This window comes from Sinocyclocheilus rhinocerous, unplaced genomic scaffold (genome assembly GCF_001515625.1).
Source record: "Sinocyclocheilus rhinocerous isolate Xijiao unplaced genomic scaffold, SAMN03320098_v1.1 scaffold1635, whole genome shotgun sequence".
Classification (NCBI taxonomy): Eukaryota; Metazoa; Chordata; class Actinopteri; order Cypriniformes; family Cyprinidae; genus Sinocyclocheilus; species Sinocyclocheilus rhinocerous.
Window position 1 is genome coordinate 301,260 of NW_015627629.1, and position 20,307 is coordinate 321,566.

At 36.6% G+C, this 20,307-nt stretch overlaps 2 protein-coding genes across 2 annotated transcripts in view; one reads left to right on the top strand and one right to left on the bottom strand.

Moving 5' to 3' along the window:
• LOC107732597 (heat shock 70 kDa protein 4-like) overlaps nt 1-11,381 on the bottom strand; it is a 34,086-nt gene extending 22,705 nt beyond the window's left edge. The window contains exons 1-10 of the mRNA XM_016543968.1: nt 11,044-11,381; nt 8,910-8,967; nt 8,663-8,803; nt 8,300-8,422; nt 8,109-8,208; nt 3,044-3,177; nt 2,691-2,935; nt 2,396-2,472; nt 2,145-2,296; nt 1,656-1,762 (exon numbers count right to left, since the gene is read on the bottom strand). Of these exons, the coding sequence (XP_016399454.1) occupies nt 1,656-1,762; nt 2,145-2,296; nt 2,396-2,472; nt 2,691-2,935; nt 3,044-3,177; nt 8,109-8,208; nt 8,300-8,422; nt 8,663-8,803; nt 8,910-8,967; nt 11,044-11,150 (1,244 nt within the window). The 5' untranslated portion in view covers nt 11,151-11,381. The remainder of the gene's footprint in view (nt 1-1,655; nt 1,763-2,144; nt 2,297-2,395; nt 2,473-2,690; nt 2,936-3,043; nt 3,178-8,108; nt 8,209-8,299; nt 8,423-8,662; nt 8,804-8,909; nt 8,968-11,043) is intronic.
• A 1,991-nt stretch (nt 11,382-13,372) lies between these two features.
• LOC107732730 (charged multivesicular body protein 3-like) lies at nt 13,373-19,356 on the top strand. The gene is made up of 6 exons (XM_016544149.1): nt 13,373-13,518; nt 13,798-13,858; nt 14,012-14,191; nt 16,437-16,558; nt 16,652-16,766; nt 18,601-19,356. Exons 1-6 carry the CDS (start codon nt 13,474-13,476, stop codon nt 18,744-18,746), a joined length of 669 nt encoding a protein of 222 aa, XP_016399635.1. The 5' UTR covers nt 13,373-13,473; the 3' UTR covers nt 18,747-19,356.
• The last annotated feature ends 951 nt before the right edge of the window (nt 19,357-20,307 follow it).

Genomic DNA, 20,307 nt, shown 5'->3' on the forward strand with positions numbered 1-20,307 from the left:
ACTTTTTGTATACATTTTAATTCCTTTGTTTAACTGTTCTATCTGATTATTAGACAGACGTATTAGATAATCCATATTAGACAGAACTGAAGGACAACAGCGAACAAGAGGGAGAATGTAAGCACTGTGTGCTCAGGCGCTGCCGTTCTCAGCGCCGTCAAAATAAAAGTCCCGCTTCGAACGCATCGGCCAAACAGGAAAACGTATCGGCCGATGCCGATATTTAAAAAAATGCCAAATATCAGCCGATATATCGGCCTTGGCGATATATCGGTCGACCACTAATTATAATACTACACTGTACAAAGAGGCAACCTGCAATTGTCACCTTAAAGAGTTATTTCTGGCTGATTTAAAGGTGCTGTATGTAAGTTTTTGACTCTACTAAAGCATAAAAATACCATAATATGTTTGCAGATATTTAAGAAACTTAATTATTGAAGATATTTAAAAGTTAACATACTTGTTTATCTGAAAAACAATGCTACAGTCAGTTATTCTCCTTTGAAAATGTGCGTTCCGGGCCGGAATGTCGTCTCTGTTTTGGTTTGTGAATCCCGCCCACTGCCAGTTTACCCAATTGTATTTCGTCACCTCGGGTTGCCAATTGGTGGAAAACACAGCGTATTTAATTTCATTCATCGTCAAGTGCGCTCGTTCCTTTTGGTGTCGTCAATCTGGCAACCTGCGTGTGCCTCAAGTCTGAGGAGGAGGGGCCGGGTGAAAAAAACCCTCTCCAATATTTTGAATTTGGACTGCAATACCTAGTTCAACCACTCGGTGTAAATCCTACATACAGCACCTTTAACCTATGAAAATGTATTTTGATGGTATAAATTAATGTATTTATTCAGTGATGCTAAAAATATTTTTGACTTAAATTTTTAGGTTACTATTTTTTTCCAGCGTGGCTACATATAATAAAAATGAATGCAAAACATTTTATCTTTATAAGCTAGCATATTTGTAGACTTATTGGACACTAGTTCCTGTCAATAACACATCTCACATATTTACATTTGAAAAATGAGCATGTGCTATTAAAAATAAGTTAATAGATGGATACATTTATTGTTAAGATTTATATAAAGATAATATAAAATACATAAATTACTCCAACTATGTAAATAAATATACTTGATTTTTTCATTTTCTGAATAAAATGTAAGTGATGCTGCCACAATGCTGAATTGTGTCGTTGCTACTATATGTAGCTGCTAAGGTCTTTCCAGTGGTTTTTAGCACATTACTATGCATTTGTTAGGATGATATGGTTGGTTGCTAGGTGCTAGCCTGTTGGTCTTTATTATTTTCTCATGCCTAGATGGCTTGGGTCCCTTCTGCCATGCAAGTCTTTTTATGGCCCACCAGGTGCAAATCAAATTGTGATTGCCAAGAAATGTAATCTCACACCTCTCCACAATAAACTGCATGATTGGAGGCATCATTCACTGGAACGAGTTATTTGCTGATTCTTGAGGTTGGTGGTTTGTTCAAATCCTAACTTCAAGCATGTTAAATAGTGATGCTTTGCATAGTTAGCACTACAAATAAATAATCACTTGGTAATGAGAATACTTGGGACACAATATAATTATTTCAGATATCTGCACTTGCTTCAAACAGGCTAAAAGTTTAAATGTGAAGGCTCTTACCCGACACTTTCATCTGTCTGAGACTTCCAGCGCAGAGTAATCGGGAAGGGGACTGCGTCTGTGATGGAGAACTCTCGGACTTTGAAGGCTGGAGACAGGATTGCACACTTACCACACACACACACACACACACACACATACACACAAAAAATAAACATTTATGATATACAAGCAAATGTAGTTACATAAGCTGTCTAAATAGGGTATTAGTACAAGGAATCAGAGACAGCATTGCATGCATCACACAGATTTCATCTTGTTTCTACACCTCTCCCACAGAATCCACAAACTCCCCAGGGAACTGGCACAAGTATTGTTCAACTGTTCTGTATCACACTCTCACACTGCTCACACTTCTGCTGTTTCTGTGCTGACATCTATAATGCCTGTTATCAAGGCCATTTTAAGTGCTGTAGACAGATTTGTTCAGATTATGGTCTTTTTTAAATAAGGCTTTATGAATTTTATGTCTTTAAGAGTCTATTTTACCTGTAACGCACATCCACGTGCTACAGCCTCATCTGCGTTCAGCGTGGTGCTGATGTCTTTACCAAAGAACTTTGAGATTCTCTCCTTTATGGCCGGGATTCTGGTGGCTCCGCCCACCACCTCAATGGCATAGATCTCATCTCTGCTAAGCTCTGTACCAGGACGAATGCAAATTAGCAATGGATTTAAATTTTACATCTGTTGTGATTGATTTTTTTTTTTTGTGAACTGGGCCATCGACTGCTGCTTACTTGATTGTTCCATGACCGATTTCAGTGGCGCCTCCACTCTCATCAAGAGCTGAGCACACATCTCTTCAAACTGCACCCTGTGTCCAATCACAATGGCATGTTTCTGCTCAAACCTTCAATCCAACTACTTTCTATTAAGCATGAAATGCTTCATTTGCATTGATTTAATTTCACAATACACATACAACAGTCAATAACAACTCTGTTATTTATGAAAGAGGTTACATGAAGGTTGAGGTAAGTCTAAACACTATGCTAATTTTGGAGCAGAACTTTTAAAAAATAATTGGATTACCTGTTCATTTTCCCATGGACATCGATGTCATTCATGAAGCACTCAATGTTGAGAGGGAGATCAGAAGAGTTTGCACTCATGAGTTTCTTCAGTTTCTCACACTCCTGATAGAGCCTTAGAAGGGCTCTTGGGTTGTCTTTAACATTGAGTTTGAAACGGTTTTTGAAGTCTCCGCAGAAATATTCCACAAGCAACTCATCAAAGTTGCGTCCGCCCAAATATGGGTCAAATGCTGTAGCCAACACCTGAAACAAAGAAGAGTTTGATAATACCTTTGATAACAGCTTTGTGAAAGATTAAACATAATATTCCGAAGTAAACATTTCCCATAAAAATATAGAAATAACACAGACCTTCAATTTCCCCTTGTTAAAGGAAGCAATGGAGACTTGATAAGATGAGTGCCCAATGTCAACAAACACAACATTACGGGGTTTCTCCTCTGGGTTTGGCAAGTCCTGTTTATAGATGCCATAGGCCAAGGCCACTGCAACAAGAATAACAACAAATAACTTGTGAAAAGGCCTCGTGGACTGTAATAATAGACAGAGATAAGAGTACTCCTAAAAGTCCAATCCAATTAAATAATTATCCAGTTAACATTACAAAAATTCTATACATCTATTTTAATGTTAACATAAATGGAACCTAAATAAAAGAACTTCACATGGTCATTATCACAAATAAATTAGTACGTCACCACGATTTAACTAAATTAAAATGAGGGAACAAATTAGCACAACATGATTTAACTGATACAATGATTTTACTAATACAAGGGAACAAAATAACAACTGGTCAATTTGTTTTAATTTGTTCCCTTTTATGGTTAAATGGCTTTTGGTTAAATTGAACTAAACGAGTGAATTAATAAAACATGTTCACCAATTAACAGATTCTTAATTTGTGGCCACAATATCTATTTTTTACTTTTTATGATCATTTTTTGCCTTTTTATGATAATAACTGGCTGATTGTACATTATTCCTTACTTACTTTAACTGGTTTCAGGTAATAGACTAATGAGTTATTACGAGCATTTAAATATATCTAGCCTCTAATTGATATCCTGTTATAAATCTGTACACTAGGTGAGGTCAAATAAACCATGCAAATGAGTCAATATTCTATTGATTTGTGTTTATTGGTGAAAGAGCAACTTCTGATGAAATGTAAAAATAAATTTCCCAAATGACAACAATCACTGCAATTAAAATTGAACAAAATAGTAATTTTTTTATCATTTTAACCATTATACAGTAAGTCAACTAAAACTAAAACAGGACAAGTTGACTAAATATGATAAAAACTAAAAGTTACATTTGACACAGTGACAGGACTAAGACTAAGACTAAATAAAAAAATAGCTGACAAAATTAACACTACTGCAAACAGTTACTCTGTTGAAGATGTTGAAAATGACAAACATCATGTTGAAAATAAGAAAACATCATTACACAAGAAATTAATGATTCATGAATCATGTTTTTGTCAATCATCACACATTAAATTTGCTTCCGCAACACCCTCACATTTTCATCTAGATCAGCAACCTTAGAAGGGGTAATTACATTAGTCATGACAGCAATAATGAGAGAGAATGTATTCATATTATTTATAATGTGTATTCATTTTATTCAGTCTTTAAGAAATGTTGAAGTCCCTAACACATGTACAATATGCAAATCACCCTTCACAGTAAATCTACATAATAGTCATGCAGCCTGTTTTATTCAGTTAAAAATTGGTTTTGTGTAGTTTCTTTTTCAACAACATGCACACTGTTAAAAGTGATACCTCGCAATTGCTACCTTAAAAGGACAGTTCACTCAAAAATGAAAATTTGCTGTTAAAGGTGGGGTAAGCGATTTTTCAAAAACGCTTTAGAAAACTGATTCAAGCCGACTAGCAAAACAAACTTGTAGCCAATCAGCTGTAAGGGGCGTGTCTACTCATGATGTGGAGGAGAGAGCGTTCAGTGCACAGGACGGACATTAGCCAAGCCGAGCGACAGAAAGATAGAGATGGCGGATAAAAAACAAAAGAGGAAAACGTCTGCGGAACAAAAGAAGGCTTAAGGCAAGAAGTAGGACCCGTGTAAATATCGGATCAGCTTTCCAGCACTGGAGAGAACTCAAGGAGCGGAAGGCCTGCAATCGGACGCCGAGGTTGCTTTGTTTCTTCTCGATAGGTGAGTAACACTGTGTCTGCGCCGCAACAGCTAAAGTCTGTCTAGTACACTGGACGCGACAAAGCGACCGTTGAAAATCATTTGAAATTTGTGTCAATACATCATAAATAGAATGCAGCAGCAGTTTTCTGTTGGGGATTTGTCGTGTCGTGCCGCGCCGCATCCCGCGCCACTCGCGTCCGGTGTAGACACGGTGTAACATTGGTTTTGCTTTGTTTCACAGAACTAATAGTTGCCTGGGTTGCGTACGTATGTGTGGGGCAGAGCTATCAAAATAGGGGCGAGACCCTTTTGGGGTAGGGGCGTGTTTGTTTTGGTGATTTCAAATGATAACATTGGCTACCAGAAATCGCTTACCCCACCTTTAATTTACTCACCCTCAGTTCACCTTTTTACATAAACCACAAGAAACCATGAAAGTTTCATTTCGGCCCTTCATTCAAGTTCTCAGTTCACACATGCTTGTATCAGTAGCTTGTCTTTGGCCCAAGTCTGAACTGTTTCCTCAATTCAGTTCTTGTTGGAGGAACTGAAGCTCTGAATGAGTTGGCAAAAATCAGCATCATACGATCATATTATGTCAGTATCTCGGCTCATTTTGAGTCACCGTGATGGTCGGAAAACGTCTGAAAGTGAGTTTTGATTGAGTAACTTGTAGATCTGTGCTGCTTGAGCCGCAAACTGTTTCAGATGGTTTAGTCCGATTTAGTGAACTGGGTTATCAAGTTCACTAAAAAGAACCAACTGTTCACAAACTGTACATCTGAGGCTATGGATTTCAGGTAGTTATGTTGTAAATAATGTTCTGTTTCTTGAACAGACTGATCGTTTTGCTTCATCATGAGACCTCAATATATCGTCACAAGCCACGGTGTTGCCTATACATGATTTAATTTTTTACTCTCAAGGGATGGTAGCCGTTGACTTGCATTTAAGAATCACCAAGGACCATGGTTTCAGATAAAAATCTTCTTTACTGTTCTACTGAAGAAAAAGGTTACCTACATGTAAATTAACATCAAATTTTCATGTTTGGGTGAATTATCCCTTTAAAGAGCTATTTCTACCTGATTTAATGCGTAAACATTAGTTTTGTTGGTATAAATCAATGTATTTTTGACTTAAATAAAACCAATTAATTTAGATGCTACCATTTTTAGGTAACCATTTTCTGTTTAGTTAGATAATGACAACATTTAAAAAAAATTGGTAACACTTTATTTTAGGGTCTCTTAACTAGTTGCTTATTAGCATGCATATTACTAGAATTAAGCTACTAATTAAGCACATAAATGCCTTATTCTACATCCCTAATCCTACCCAATACCTAAACTTAACAACTACCTTTCTAACTATTAATAAGCAGCAAATTAGGAATTTATTGAGGGAAAAGTCGTAGTTAATAGTGAATAAGTGTTCCCTATTCTAAAGTGTTACCAAAAAAATCAACAGCTTAATTTTGCTGACCTGCTGTTGTGTCATTAATCAGCCTCAAGCAGTTCAGCCCAGCAATCTGAGTTGCGTCCATCAGGGATCTCCTTTCTACATCCGTAAAGAAGCTGGGGACCTAGAGAAAACCCAAACATGTCAAAGAGATGACAGGCATGTCAAGAGCACTAGCAGAAATACGCTAGGTTCAATGATTTAGAAGCACTCACAGATATCACACAGTCCACCACAGGCTTCTTCAAGGCATGCTCAGACGTTTCTTTCAGCTTGGTGAGCAACATGGCAGTCATCTGCTCGATGGTAAACACCTTGTCCTCATTCAGATAACGTACCTATGACAATGCAATGTGTGTGTAAGATAATCTCTAGCATGTTTAACATTCTAGAACTTTCACACTATTGCTTTTTGCAATATTCTTGAAAACACTGTTTTCCTGGAAGAATTAAAATGCACATGTTTTGTCTATGCATTTTTTGCATTTTTTTTTTTTTTTGTCCAAAACATGATTTTTGGGACAGTGGTCTACAATAGCAAAATAGTTTTCAAAGTGGTGGCAAAACACATTATAGCACCTTTATTCCAGTGCTGCCATTGTCCAGTTTGTGAAGGTTGTAAGGCAACTTGGATTTTTCCCCTTGAACAAATTGGTCATCAACCGCTCGACCGTGAAACTTCTTAAAGCCGTGAACCGTGTTCTTAAAGTTAGTTATGATCTGTAGGAGGCATGTTTATTGGTTAATATCCCACCTAATTTTATGATTAGCAAATATTGTAAAGGTTTAATAAATTAGAAAGCATGAAATGAACAGCATTTCGTACCTGACTTTTAGCAGCATTTCCAATGGTCCGGTTTTTAGAGGCCAGAGAAATGCATGCTCTGTTGGAAAAGATGACATAAATGTATCATACATTGTGACAACACCCTCCATATTTTATTTCCAATCTGATGCATTCTAGAACCTGGATGAGCAGGGTGTGGATCAGCACCTTGGACAGCGTATTCACTAGTACTTATCACAAGTCTTCCTGAGTCGCAAACCATGTTATGGTGTGAAATAAGCTTTTGAGATTTGAAAAGGTATATCAAGACTGCTAGAAGCTGGAGGTCTTTAATATGATTTCTTATAAGAGGCAGCAAGGTTTCTGCATTTCAGAACCACTAGAATTATAATAGTGGAAATTATTAGTGGAATTAAACAGGCTTCAAACTGAAAAAAATCAAACTTGTTTGGATTAATCTATTCAACATGTTCAAACAATGTTTAGGTGCAACCTCGTGCTTCTTCTATTTTTTCACAAAATCTGTGTTTTCTATAGTAGCAATCAATGCAAAAACAATTCCTTTACAATTGTGAGCTTGCTGAACTCATAACAGGTAAAATACATAAAGAAGACCTTAAATGATAATTCACCCCAAAATTCTGTCACCGTTTAATCATCCTCATCTTTTCAAAACTGTATGACTTACTTTCTTCTGTGGAACATAAAAGATCATTTGAGAAATGTTTCAAAATGGAAGTCAATGGTGACCAAAACCAACATGGTTACCATACCATCGTTCTTCAAAATGTCTTGTGTGTTCCACAGAAGAAAGACATGCAGCTTTGGAAATCTGTACTTTGAATGCAATATAAGTCGCTTTGGATAAAACCACGTAAAATGAAAGAAAATAGCATTGATATTGCCTGATTTGTTGATGTTGCTGACAATTAATAGTGAATAAGTGTTCCCTATTCTAAAGTGTTACCAAAAAAATCAACAGCTTAATTTTGCTGACCTGCTGTTGTGTCATTAATCAGCCTCAAGCAGTTCAGCCCAGCAATCTGAGTTGCGTCCATCAGGGATCTCCTTTCTACATCCGTAAAGAAGCTGGGGACCTAGAGAAAACCCAAACATGTCAAAGAGATGACAGGCATGTCAAGAGCACTAGCAGAAATACGCTAGGTTCAATGATTTAGAAGCACTCACAGATATCACACAGTCCACCACAGGCTTCTTCAAGGCATGCTCAGACGTTTCTTTCAGCTTGGTGAGCAACATGGCAGTCATCTGCTCGATGGTAAACACCTTGTCCTCATTCAGATAACGTACCTATGACAATGCAATGTGTGTGTAAGATAATCTCTAGCATGTTTAACATTCTAGAACTTTCACACTATTGCTTTTTGCAATATTCTTGAAAACACTGTTTTCCTGGAAGAATTAAAATGCACATGTTTTGTCTATGCATTTTTTGCATTTTTTTTTTTTTTGTCCAAAACATGATTTTTGGGACAGGGGTCTACAATAGCAAAATAGTTTTCAAAGTGGTGGCAAAACACATTATAGCACCTTTATTCCAGTGCTGCCATTGTCCAGTTTGTGAAGGTTGTAAGGCAACTTGGATTTTTCCCCTTGAACAAATTGGTCATCAACCGCTCGACCGTGAAACTTCTTAAAGCCGTGAACCGTGTTCTTAAAGTTAGTTATGATCTGTAGGAGGCATGTTTATTGGTTAATATCCCACCTAATTTTATGATTAGCAAATATTGTAAAGGTTTAATAAATTAGAAAGCATGAAATGAACAGCATTTCGTACCTGACTTTTAGCAGCATTTCCAATGGTCCGGTTTTTAGAGGCCAGAGAAATGCATGCTCTGTTGGAAAAGATGACATAAATGTATCATACATTGTGACAACACCCTCCATATTTTATTTCCAATCTGATGCATTCTAGAACCTGGATGAGCAGGGTGTGGATCAGCACCTTGGACAGCGTATTCACTAGTACTTATCACAAGTCTTCCTGAGTCGCAAACCATGTTATGGTGTGAAATAAGCTTTTGAGATTTGAAAAGGTATATCAAGACTGCTAGAAGCTGGAGGTCTTTAATATGATTTCTTATAAGAGGCAGCAAGGTTTCTGCATTTCAGAACCACTAGAATTATAATAGTGGAAATTATTAGTGGAATTAAACAGGCTTCAAACTGAAAAAAATCAAACTTGTTTGGATTAATCTATTCAACATGTTCAAACAATGTTTAGGTGCAACCTCGTGCTTCTTCTATTTTTTCACAAAATCTGTGTTTTCTATAGTAGCAATCAATGCAAAAACAATTCCTTTACAATTGTGAGCTTGCTGAACTCATAACAGGTAAAATACATAAAGAAGACCTTAAATGATAATTCACCCCAAAATTCTGTCACCGTTTAATCATCCTCATCTTTTCAAAACTGTATGACTTACTTTCTTCTGTGGAACATAAAAGATCATTTGAGAAATGTTTCAAAATGGAAGTCAATGGTGACCAAAACCAACATGGTTACCATACCATCGTTCTTCAAAATGTCTTGTGTGTTCCACAGAAGAAAGACATGCAGCTTTGGAAATCTGTACTTTGAATGCAATATAAGTCGCTTTGGATAAAACCACGTAAAATGAAAGAAAATAGCATTGATATTGCCTGATTTGTTGATGTTGCTGACAAAAAATAGGAACACAGCTGTAAAACTTTATCTCTTCCTTCCGTCAGGATGTAGAAACATTTTTTTTTATATTTTTATTATGCATATATATGCTGTATATATATATTAATCAACATGAAGTATTGAGTTACGGTGTGAAGACTGATGTTTTTTGTCATATAATGTCATAATTTTAATCAAATGAAAAGAAAATCAAATGAAAGCTACATTTGTGTAAAGAACATTCTAGTCATCATCTCAAATGGGACATACCTTACGAACATTAACCATGGTTTTATTATAGTAAAGGTGTAGTAACCATGGTTTTTTGGCGTATTGATTACCATTTGTATAACCACAGTTTTACAACAAATACCATGGTTAAACTATGGTTAGTGTTGCAAAACCATGGTTAATTTGTGGTTACCATGGTTTAACTACAGTAACCATGTTTGTTTGGATTTATATGTAGTAAAACCATGGTTAATTGTCGTATGTCCCATATTTCAAGAATCAGTGTGATCTGTAACTAGTGTTGCAGGAGAAACTGAGGATGCGCTAACAACATAATTCGATTTGAGTAAGCACCGCAGTGACCTCCTACAACACCTCAATTGTGATTTCCTTTTAAGACGATGGTCCAAAAGCCCGCGTATGAAAATTTTCCAAAAAAAATATCTAGTTTTACAGCATCTTATTTTGATTGCATGTGTCGCCGCGCCCAAAACGAGAGAGCGTGGGTTTGTCTATAGAGAACACGACTCCGCGGTCACAGTCTCGTGGACTCAGCGCATGCAGGGTGTCGGATTATACCGTTCACGTGCCATGCTCGTGCAAGACATGCAGTTTTGAATTCGCCTAACGCTTGCGAAAAGCCACAAACAGCCATTCTGATCCATTTCACGAGCGACTGAGCGTGTGGATGACAGGTGGGAATTACGCCGTGCATGTCTTTTATTCACATGACTAAGAAATGCAGCCTCGGCGTTCTCGTGATAATAAGCCAATTGGACAAATAAAGACACAAAAGAGCATTTCTCTCAGACACGTTTCAGGGCGTAGAAAACACTGACAAGACTCATGCAGCGGTTAAACTGATGAAATCCATGCAAAATGGAGATGCGCGAGGGGCTTAGCATCTTTCGGACAAAACTGACAGTCGCAGGAGGAAAATGCACTGGGTCGGGAACACGGCCAGCTAGGCAACAGCAAACGTTGCGTAACAACACACAGCATCATTTTACAGGGATGGCAATGCTATACTTACGGAGTGCATCTGTCACTGTATTCATTTGCAATGGTTTCAATGCCGCCGCTCCTGGCAACAGCGATGTAACAGTTCTGGAAACCCACATCAATTCCCACCACAGACATGTTCAGTCCTTATTTCTTTATTCTTAACAGCTCCGGTCCAGTTTTAACAGTGCAGCTGGGTGAGAACACAACACCCCTATTCTACAGTATGTGCTGAGTGCGCTTGTAACCGAGCTAGAAGTATTACTCGCTATTATTGTAAATCGGGCTTTAGATAGATAATAGATAATTCTTCCTCCCTAATCCTAGCAGAGAACGCTTCTACTGCATTCTTGCACCCTCCACTGATATTGTCAACCGGCAATATGGGTAAACCTGCGCATTTGTCAAGAGACTGGAATTCAGCCAAGCCCCGCCCACGGCTGGTTCTGATTGGCTACTGGACGCTATCCAGCAGTTCGATTGGCGCAGCATCCCAGATAAGGACGAAAAATCTAGAACCTGGCGAAAGAAACTCGCGTTTTTACGTCACTGGGAATGACCGTGCAGTTAAGCGACCTATGAGAAAGTCAGGGGTCCATCACTGGATAAATAAATAAACAGCAATTATATCAATAATTAAAGGACATTATTAACACCGCCATCTTTATAATCGAAAATATCTGACTCTAACTGAGGGGAGATTATTATTTTCATGTTAAAGGAAGACGTTTCCAAATGGGTTTATTATTTGGTGATTAAAATAAATAAATAAATAAAATGATATATTTAACACTGTCAACTTTATGATCGAAAATATTTGATTATAACTGAAGGGAGATTATTATTTTCATATTAAAGAAAGGCGTTGTGGGTTTATTAATCAATTTTTATTTTATTATTAATTTTTAATTATTAAGTTTTTCATTACGGGGTCAAATGAATTTGTTAATACGTTTTATTAAATATGCTTATCCTTATCAGGAGTGGATTTTTTTGGTTTGTTTTGCAGTTTAGCTGTGCCTCATCACAATTCTTGCCTGTAAGAATCAGATTATCATTTCAGATGTTGAAAGCCTGGTGAGAGCAAAAGGGTCTCTCGATTAAGGGGGCGATAATAGATAATTCTTCCTCCCTAATCCTAGCAGAGAACGCTTCTACTGCATTCTTGCAGCCTCCACTGATATTGTCAACCGGCAATATGGGTAAACCTGCGCATTTGTCAAGAGACTGGAATTCAGCCAAGCCCCGCCCACGGCTGGTTCTGATTGGCTACTGGACGCTATCCAGCAGTTCGATTGGCGCAGCATCCCAGATAAGGACGAAAAATCTAGAACCTGGCGAAAGAAACTCGCGTTTTTACGTCACTGGGAATGACCGTGCAGTTAAGCGACCTATGAGAAAGTCAGGGGTCCATCACTGGATAAATAAATAAACAGCAATTATATCAATAATTAAAGGACATTATTAACACCGCCATCTTTATAATCGAAAATATCTGACTCTAACTGAGGGGAGATTATTATTTTCATGTTAAAGGAAGACGTTTCCAAATGGGTTTATTATTTGGTGATTAAAATAAATAAATAAATAAAATGATATATTTAACACTGTCAACTTTATGATCGAAAATATTTGATTATAACTGAAGGGAGATTATTATTTTCATATTAAAGAAAGGCGTTGTGGGTTTATTAATCAATTTTTATTTTATTATTTTTATGAACTGTTTTTCATTACGGGGTCAAATGAATTTGTTAATACGTTTTATTAAATATGCTTATCCTTATCAGGAGTGGATTTTTTTGGTTTGTTTTGCAGTTTAGCTGTGCCTCATCACAATTCTTGCCTGTAAGAATCAGATTATCATTTCAGATGTTGAAAGCCTGGTGAGAGCAAAAGGGTCTCTCGATTAAGGGGGCGCTCTGCACACTTTTGGTTCAGCACATGGCTCAGCAGCACAGTTGCGAAAGCCTTTTCCAAAGACTATAGAATAGCCTTAAAGGGACTTTGCCTTTTCCAATGAATGAGCCACACACATGAGACAGAACACAGTGAATAAGTACAATGAAAAACAAATGAGCTTAAAAAGTATTTAGCTTCCTAATTGATGTTCACTGTTCACATCACTGTCCTATTAGCCTGCTTTATTTATAAATAAGTACATAAATAAATAATCAAATATGTTTTATGTGTTTATATAATTGTATACGTATGAAAAAAAATATTTATCTGTCAATCACTGTCTATTTCGACATAACAAACATTAAAAAGATTATGTGTTAATAATAACGGAAAATACAGTTCAAGCTGTACTTTTATTATGAAAAGTAAACTATACTTACCATAACCGGAAATGCCCTATGTTGTCATCCGTCGAGAGGCTGGAATCAGGAAGTGGACTTTTAATGTACTATTTTGATCGAGCTCGTCGCTGTTCAGCTATCTAATTTACAAGTTTAAAATGGGGCTTTTTGGAAAAACGCAAGAGAAACCACCGAAGGACCTTGTAAGTGAAACATCGACTCGGGAGTTAAGGGTTTTTATTAAATGTTCCATTGTAAATAATAGCAGGCCTATAAATAGCTCGCTTGTCATAGGCCCTACTTGTTGGTAACATGTATTACGTAATGCCATTTTAAACGAGGTACTTTAAAAAGTTTGGTTTAATTCTGTGGTCTGTACGTGGGTTGTTATGAGAACCAACATCATAAAATCGCCTTTACACGTATGTAGGTCAATTTCAATCACAAACTGATCTCAAACTGTCTTCAACTCTTTTCTATAGATCAATGAGTGGTCTCTCAAAATCAGAAAAGAAATGAGGGTTATTGACAGACAGATTCGAGGTGAGGTCATATTACACCAGCAATTGTTATTTTGACAAATTGCAGTCTGTTGTAATAATGTAATATAATTGTAAATAATTTTAAATGAAATTCACTTAGGTAACTGTACTTCACAGAAGTTGTAATTGTGTATATTGTATATTTTTTCCAAAGATATTCAGAGAGAGGAGGAGAAGGTGAAGAGATCGATCAAAGATGCTGCAAAGAAGGGACAGAAAGATGTCTGCATCATCCTCGCCAAAGAGATGATTCACTCAAAGAAAGCTATCAACAAGCTGTACGCCTCTAAAGCCCAAATGAACTCTGTGCTGCTCAGTATGAAGAATCAGTTATGTGAGTATAGTTTTTATTTGCAGACCCAACAATGTGCTCTGTTAGTTCACAAATGGCATGGATTCATTAAATGAATTCATTTTAAAAAAAAAAACACTCTTCCACTGATCCACTACCCCAGAACCTTTTTGATTCTTGAATTTAATTGGCTGCAGTCAAAAAGTGTGTTAAAGAAAAAAAGGGGAACCAATGTGATGAAAATAACAACTGTTTAAGCTATGCTTTGGGTTTGTATAGCTGCCACAGGAAATAATGTGCAAGTGGTGGGAAAAGGCTGGAGTACACCACGACTTTTAAATCTGAACACACTAGGCATCATACACTTGCCGACATAAATGATTACACTTTGACTGCTCAAAATCTGCACACTGGCTATAACTTTTGGCAACTACAGTCATCTCGTCCAGGCTGTTGTTTGGGCCAAAGTATTAAAATTATAGGTCGACCGATAGTGGATTTTACCGATACCGATAGCTAGGTTGGACTACACTGGCCAATAACCGATTAATCAACTGATAGTTTTTAAAATGGATACTGAATGAAAACTAAATAGTGCTGAAGTTTATTCCAAAAAAAGTTCTGAACCATGCTTTTTAAATAGAATAAAAATTTTAATTATAAATTGATCATTAATGTTAGTTCATAGTTCATTAACTAATGTTAACAGATGCAACTTTGACATTTAAGAATGTATTGGTATTGAAATTAACACACTATAACAAGCCACAATACTTCTACAGCTTATATTAACCTTAGTTAATGTTACGAATGGAATCTTCCAAATTGTAAAGTGTTATCATCTCATATAAATCCAAACAGTCATTCTTAAAAATGGCCATGTTTAAACATCTATACAAAGGCTATATCACTGAAATTACATACATATGTACTGTATATTTTATGTATACACTCTCACGGACGCATCGTGTTCAGTTCAAGAGGCTGTCCAGAACAGTTTATGTAATCACTAAACAGGCAAAGGTTCACTACAGGAATTAACAAAGTGGCGTCGATGAGTTTGAAGTTGAAGCAAAAAGAAAAGAGGAAGCGCGATCTGTACTGTAGCTCTCTATATGAAGCATACTGACTTTATTAGACAAACATTTAGCTGAAAAATGCACAATACAAAATCTTCCAGCCTAGTGTGAAGTCATTATACATACGAACAACAATTTGGGACAAATATAATATAATTTAATGGAAAACTATGTGAGTGGAGCGTAGGGCTGGGCGATATAGCTACAAAATGTATCAATGATATAATGTTTCATATCGTTCGGTATCGATAATTATTGACATTTTTTTATAACCTTTTTAAAAAAAAAAAAAGCAATAGAATTTTTTTTTTATTTAACCACTGTATTTATAATTAACACAATTTATTGAGTAAAACAACAAATATTTTTTGTTTTAACAACCAAACACAATAAAAATTAAACAAATATCTAATTTCTAATGTTTTATATGCAGATTAAATAGGTATTTATTGTATAGGTCTAATTGTCTCCCGAGGCCACAAGAGGGCGCAATGAGCAAAATAATGCAGTGCATTTAAGCAAGTAACTCTATAAAAACATGCATTAGGTCTAAATTAACTCATAAAAATCAAATATAATTTTGTAAATTGCATAAACAATTATGAACAAAACAGCATCATGTATTTATGCATTGCTTAATCCAAAGAGCCAAAGCGCCATTCACACAGACTGCATTTAAAAACATATGAGACGCAGTGAAAATGAATAAACCTCCACAAATTCGTGACGTGTTTTCTAAAAGTTTAAACTGTTTTAACTTTGCATGGCTACATCTCTTGTGTGAGACGCGAGTGCAGCAGTCATATTTGTCCGTCTAAAAAATTAGCTGAATATGCGTTCTGTGTGTGAATGGCTTGGTTTCGGTTTTAACCCATTCAAGATCTTCTCCACATTGAGCTTCTATATTTCTCTAATATTCTGAATGCATAACACAGCAGCGGTGCATCTCGTGGGCTAGATGACCAATTGTATATAAACTAATGCATATATATTGTAACAATAGTGACATTAAACATTTGGGTCAGACTGTATTGTTTTAACCGCTGGAGGTGCTGCTAATGTTCGCGTCCTCTCAGCCTTGTGGGCAAACATACTTCTGTTCTTTCACTACCAATGCAGCATATATTCAACAACTTAATTATTCAATAATATTAACCTTATTATATAAAGTGTTACTCATACATTTGTTCATTGGTTTCCCATTACAGCTGTATTAAGAGTGGCTGGTGCCATGCAGAAGAGCACAGAGGTCATGAAGGCCATGAACAGCCTGGTTAAAATCCCAGAGATTCAAGCCACCATGACAGAACTCTCAAAAGAGATGATGAAGGTACGTACATGAACACTTCTTCTAATATTCTGCAAAGAAACGTCTTGATGAGCACATGTAACATCTCTAACGTGGAGCACTCATACTGCACAGGCTGGAATCATAGAGGAGATGCTGGAGGATACACTGGAAGGGATGGATGATGAGGAGGAAATGGAGGAAGCAGCAGAGGCTGAGGTTGATAAGATCCTCTTTGAGATTACAGCTGGTAAGGAACCACATAACCATCACCCACACTGTAAAAAAAAAAATGACCGTAAAAGGCTAAAAATGCTACGGTAAAAACTTGCCTATATACCAGGGGTGGGAGAACTTCGGTCCTGGAGAGCCGCAGCCCTGCAGAGTTCAGCTCCAACCCTAATTAAAACGCACCTGCCTGTAGATTCCTAGTAACCATTCAGACCTTGATTAGCTTGTTCAGGTGTTTGATTAGGGTTTAAGCAAAACTCTGCAGGGCTGCGGCTCTCCAGGACCGACGTTCGCCACCCCTGCTATATACAGTGAAAACTAAAAAAATCCAACATTTTATTTTTCATGACATTTTACAGTAAAATACTGTTACATTTACAGTTTTGGAAGAGAAAAAGATCTTGTCATCTTATAATTTACTGAAAAACCGTAATTCGACATTCCCAGAATTCACTGTGACAGTTCACATTTGATGGTTAAGAAGGAAACCTACTGAAATGCTATTTAAACTTATTATTATTATTATTATTATTATTATTATTACTAAAACTGTTGACTCTAACTCCTCCTAGAGCTTTAACTCTATAACACGAAACAATCTGACCGAGTGTGCTATATATTTTGGACTGATTGGACTTACGGTTTTCATAAAACTGATTATTAAAAATCATAAAAGTCACATAGACTTAAGGCGGTCGCACACCGGACGAGAAGCGTAGCACAGCGTCTCGCCACGTCTTTGAAACACCCTAGCAAAAACCTAGCAACCACCCCAAGTACCCTAGCAACTGCATAGCACTGTAGCAACTGCCCCGGGTACCCTAGCAACCACATAGCACCACCCTAGCAACCACATAGCAACACCCTAGCAACCACCCCGGGTACCCCAGCAACCGCATAGCAAAACCTTAGCAACCACCACAGATACCTTAGCCACCGCATAGCAACACCCTAGCAACCACCCCGGATACCATAGCAACACCTTAGCAACCACCTTATCTATCTATCTATCTATGTTTTTCTGACACACTCTATTGCCTTCAAAACATTCAAACTTTAAGCTTTAAAACTACTTTAAATTTCAAGTCTTTCTAGTCTGGCTTTCCCAAGCCAACTTCAAGGTTTGTCTTGACAAACGTTTTTATCTAGTTTAAATAACTGTTTCTTCTTTGTTTACATTATGGTTTTATGTTACATCTTGTGTTGTTAAATGTTTTATGCATTATTTTCGTGTCATGTGGCAGTGTACCATGACATGATGTATTTACCTCAGTTTCTGGTAAAGATACTTGTTTTGATTGATGTGGCTTTCTCATTACTTACCTGCACTGAAAAAAATGGGTGGTGAAACCATTTTCACCCAGAAATTGCAAGTAAATTTTTCAAAAAATTACAAGGAAATGGCAGATAACGCATTTAATTAAACATGAAATTTTATTACAGAAAAATTGAAATAGTATTTTATTGTAAAACATACTCTCGTTTCATTTGCAAAAACAAAATCTTTTTTACAGCGAGTGTTTTTGGTGGTTGTCAGTGTATTATAGAGGCACAAAACAGATTTTAGTACTTCAGTAGGTTGGTATATTAACATTATATCAATGAAATATATTTGTTTTTACTGTAAATTTAAGTTCAATTTGTAAAGCCTAATGTGGGCAACCACAGCTGCTGGTTTTTTCCCCTCATAAACCAATCTTTGTTTTTTAATGGTGTAGAATGTGGAAATGGCCATTTTATCTCACCTCCCCAGCCTTTTCTTATGATGAATAGTGTTACCGCACAAAACATTTTATCATTATGTACTCATAGATGTGAACCAATGATGAAATTATTGCTTTGTTTAATAACAGGTGCACTTGGAAAAGCACCCAGCAAAGTCACAGATGCCCTGCCTGAACCAGTGCCGATTGGAGCCACGGCAGCCTCAGAAGGGGAAGAAGAAGAAGAAGAAGATATCGAGGAGATGCATTCCAGGCTAGCAGCGCTGAGGAGCTAAAAGACCTGTTTTTTCCCCTTGAGCTCTATAGGCATAGACAACATATCTTACTTCCTCTGTAGCTTTTCTTACCCATAAAGACACTGTGGTACATTAAATTTAGCACTAAATTCGGACTTCACATAAAATTAACAAAGCTATATTGATAGTGGATATTGAAATAAAAGGAACCCTATATTACATATAATAAAGAACAGTGAAGTCCGATATTTAGTTGTTATATAGTAGCAGGTGGATGGCTATTTCAAATCATTCGCTTTTTACTTGAGCCCATTTTATTTCTAGATATTCTGACTCTATTCTGATATTTGGATCTATGCCTGTAGTTAAGCAGCTTGTCCAAGAATCTATTGTGTAGTGACGTCATATCGGTGTTGGTCGAAATCGTTTGTCTCAAGCCTTATTTAGGCAAAGTGACTAGTTCTTTCCTACATCTGGTAAATTGGTTTTTACTGAGTAGGACAACTTCATGGAGGCCATTACTTGTAAATCTTGTACAAATACTGAATATAAAAATATATCTGTTTGCATTGTTATTTTGTAAGTAAAGTTGTTGGCGAGTTATAAAACAGGCTTTCGGAATAAAGGAATGGTTGTGGTCAATAACTGACTGGCTTTTACACACTAGTTGTTTCAGACTTCAATGAGCTGATCGCATTTCTGTCTTTGTTTCTGCTACTTTTGTACTTTTGTTATGGTTTAAATCCACTTATATCTTTGTGTGTTATTAATTATGAGTATTTTTTTTTTTACTATGCTTTTGCTTTTAGATGACTGAAATGCTTACGAAACAGATGTTTTCCCCCAATGATGTAAATGGCTGACAATTTATGTTATAGTTTCTTCAACCTGACCTATGTTATATTTTAAGTTGGATATTTTAATATTGGTCAGCTGAATAGTCAGTTTGCTATAATTCCAATGTCTACTCTCCATATGAATTTTTTTTACTATGCTTTTGCTTTTAGATGACTGAAATGCTTACGAAACAGATGTTTTCCCCCAATGTAAATGGCTGACAATTTATGTTATAGTTTCTTCAACCTGACCTATGTTATATTTTAAGTTGGATATTTTAATATTGGTCAGCTGAATAGTCAGTTTGCTATAATTCCAATGTCTACTCTCCATATGAAACAACTCCGGGTTCCCACGCTTCTTGAAAGTACTTGAATTTCAGACATATGGATTCAAGGCCTGGAAAGTACTTGAAAACAAACATAGGTCCTTGAAAGTGCTTGAATTAAATTTGAAATACATTTTGTTTATGCAGGGATTCAAGTTTTCCATCGCTACGACGGATTTCTGGCAATTGGAGAGGAAAAAAAATGAGGGGGAAAGAAACATGTAGCGCATTGTTGTTGTTGTACCAAAAATCATTCCCGGCCACGGCTGCAGCTTCTCAGTGACAACATAGGGACGACGCTCGCATCCTTCACAAAGTGCTTGAATTAAATTTGAAATAAATTTTGTTTATGCAGGGATTCAAGTTTTCCATCGCTACGACGGATTTCTGTCAATTGGAGAGAAAAAAAATGAGGGGGAAAGAAACATGTAGCGC